The sequence below is a fragment of the Dipteris shenzhenensis genome, chromosome 13, assembly GCF_047967505.1.
Source record: "Dipteris shenzhenensis isolate YYH24624 ecotype China chromosome 13, Dip_SZ_1.0, whole genome shotgun sequence".
In the NCBI taxonomy this organism is placed as follows: domain Eukaryota; kingdom Viridiplantae; phylum Streptophyta; class Polypodiopsida; order Gleicheniales; family Dipteridaceae; genus Dipteris; species Dipteris shenzhenensis.
In genome coordinates, this window is record NC_141608.1 from 12496186 (window position 1) to 12499261 (window position 3076).

Sequence of the window (3076 nt, forward strand, 5' to 3'; positions counted from 1 at the left end):
GTATATGGGATTCTTTTTGGAGCAAGTGGTAACAATAAACGAAGACTACATACTAAAAAGTACTAAAGGCAAATGCCTTCCTCCTTTACTTTTAAAATGTTTATGTTGCATTATCTAATAGGTTAATCTTCTTTGGAAGAATTTGGAGGTCCCTATTTTCATTTCACCTCGCATTATTTTTATACTAGGATAGAAAGGATCCCTCTACATTATGTATCTCTCTTTCTCTCGATTTGCTATGATCTTTTGCCAAGTGGAAAGAGTTTAACACTTAAGTGCCTTACGTGGAAAGAGATTAATGAAAAACAAAAAGAAAGGGCAACTAGCTAATACAATTTTCATTTGTAAAAGGCACTATTTGGGCCCGTTGATGATTCAAGATTGCTGTTCAAATGGTACATCACCAATGTGTGGTTTGCATCCCATTTTCATTATTGTATTGCATCTTTCCTCAAGAATGCCACCATCAATTTGTTAACCTCCTTAGGACTTTCGATCATTGGCAAGTGCCCTACGTCTCTAAGAATTGGGAGCTCCGCCTTGTTTCCGAAGAAACTGCCATAGCCAAACACGCTCCCTCCAACACTTGAGCATCCCTTTTTCATTATTGTATTGCAGCTTTCCTCAAGAATCCCACCATCAATTTGTTAACCTCCTTAGGACTTTCCATAATTGGCAAGTGCCCAACGTCTCTAAGAATTGCCAGCTGCGCCTTGCTTCCCAAGAAACTGCCATAGCCAAACACCCTCCTTTTTAAATCCCTGCATAACTTGAAATACGTATCAACCATATAAATTGGCTTGGGAGATTGTGATACGGGTCGTTACTCTTTCAGCTGGTAGGCTAGCTGGACATCGAAAATCTGGTCATGGTCTCCCCAGATTATCAGAGCTTCCTGCGTTTATAAGGCCAAAGCGATTAGCAACGACGAGAGACTGTAGCGAAATTGAAGCGTCAGTCACCTAAGCTTCGCGACAACAAGATATGAAATCCAGACCTGCTCAACTTTCGGCAATGGTGGTGCGGTCTCTTTTCCGAGAACGAGCCCGTCTTCGCCTATGAGTTCCAGTTTTCCTTGTGGATCGCCCCGCATCAACTATTCAACGAAAATGAAACTCATCGCATTCATATAAATAGATTTACGAATCAGGAACCTTAGAAACGGACTTTCTTTACGTCCACAATGCACACGCTCATCACCCCCTTACGTATACTCGATTACTTATGACGTGAATTTGAAGACATACACAGGAATTCCGCCTGGTACTATCTGGCTTTGGTTTGCCCTTACCTTAAGCATATCTCGGTACAGGAAATTGGGTATCCAAGGTAGTTTGTGGAACACAAAACTAAGGGACTTCCGCAAATTTTCCGGAGTGTCGGGAACAAGGATGTCTTTAACATCTGTCGTTCCAAAGTTCTTCAGAAGTGGATCATTGCTCTTTGGGTTCATGCATATCCCGGAGCTCAAAATTACCAAGCGGTTGACAAATTGAGGATACTCGTGCGCCATCCTATATGCTACAAAGCCCCCATAGCTGTGCCCTGCGACGCTGGCCTCTTGTACACCGAGTTTCTGCATCGCCTTCCACATGCACTCAGCCTGGAAGAACTCTGATCGCTGCGTGTTGGTGGTGGTTGACTCTCCGAAGAAAAGCAAATCGGGCAAGAAGACGGAAAACTTCTTCACGAGGCAGCCGACTTGGTATTCCCAAGATATGGTACTGTCAGCTCCAAAGCCATGGAGGAGCAACAAGGCCGGCTTAGGATTACGCTCAGTACCGCGGGCAGGTGCCCAGCAATGGATAAGAGAGCCATTGTCGAGGTGGAGGAGGTGGGGATGGAGGCCACAGGATCGGAGGAACCAGCGGCTATGCGCAAATTTGAGGCGTATGAGGGTGAAACCAATAGAAAGACCCATGTTGGCAAGAGCTTGCGATGGAAAAGAAAGGATTAAATGGCGAGGGAGCTCTAAGCATGCTGTGATTTAAACAGGAAGTAAATCTAGAAGCCGTGTATACGTGGTCACATTAGTCAACCTCTCTTTTTCCTATCGCTTGATTTTCCCGCGACCCTTACCACCAAACAGACAAAGACATTCGATAGTTGGTGAGAGGTCATCTTAATGTATAAACATCCAAAGGATTGCCGAGGAGTACTCGATGTTGTTGGCGTGTCACATACTCGTCCTTCCTCAAGACCGAGTCTAGAATAGCCTAGATATTGGTTCAATGTTAGGTTCTTTACTTAAGGGGCTTCTACAATAGAGAGAAATTAATAGAGAGAAGTGTTGGTTCAAAGTGAGATCCTTGTCCTTGCCCCTCTTTGTTTTGGTTCCATGTTAAGTTCTAGTCCTTACCCTCTTTATTAGCTCAAGAAGGGCCTGTGAAGGAATCTGAACCACTTTTACATCTCAAAATCTTATAAGGGTGCTTGCCTTTTGAATGCATGAAAATTTGAGCTCTAAATTTTATGAATAAGTGCAAATAAAGGTCCACATGATGATGCAAGCATATGAAAACCAAAAAATATGTAACTTGTTGTCCCTTTCCTCATCTTCCAATTCCAATTCATCAATAGTAGTAGGTGATTCCGCGTGTTAGGTGATCCAAAAGATCATTTCTTAAGTTTGATTGTCTTCTTGCACCTAATTCAAATCGAGACACATGTCAATAAGCATGTAACCTCACGAGGGCCTACCCAAGGCCCACCCAAGGTTTGATATAGGTGATGCAAATATCTCAAGGTATCATTATCACTCTTTCCTCTCTTTTTATTTTGACAAAAAAATTTCTCTTAAATTTTTTTTTGCTTAATAGGCATGCCTACCATGGATGTTGTCATCAAAGCTATGCTTTTATGTTAATATAAAATTTTGGGAAAAAAATTTCGAGCTAACTTTTTTAGTTTCAAGATATTGCCAAAACATAGTACGATTTAATATATTTTCTTTTGAATTTCTAAGTAAATATGTACATTGTCATACCAAGAGGTCGACTAATTATCGTCAGATTTTGGAGGTAGGCCACCATTGAAATGGCTTCACTCTAAAAGGTGTGGGGATGTGACAGCTGTT

At 41.9% G+C, this 3076-nt stretch overlaps 1 protein-coding gene across 2 annotated transcripts; it reads right to left on the reverse strand.

Annotated features, from left to right (window-relative positions):
* Positions 1 to 473: 473 nt before the first annotated feature.
* LOC147895033 (uncharacterized) lies at positions 474 to 1948 on the reverse strand. 2 transcript variants are annotated; one of them, XM_087383726.1, is made up of 4 exons: positions 1292 to 1948; positions 998 to 1096; positions 828 to 895; positions 474 to 728 (listed from the first exon to the last, which is right to left on the reverse strand). In XM_087383726.1, exons 1-4 carry the CDS (start codon positions 1919 to 1921, stop codon positions 605 to 607), a joined length of 921 nt encoding a protein of 306 aa, XP_087239852.1. In that variant the 5' UTR covers positions 1922 to 1948; the 3' UTR covers positions 474 to 604. The 2 variants fall into 2 exon arrangements, with proteins under 2 accessions (XP_087239852.1, XP_087239853.1); XM_087383727.1 differs by having other exon boundaries at positions 607 to 895.
* Between the last annotated feature and the right edge of the window lie 1128 nt (positions 1949 to 3076).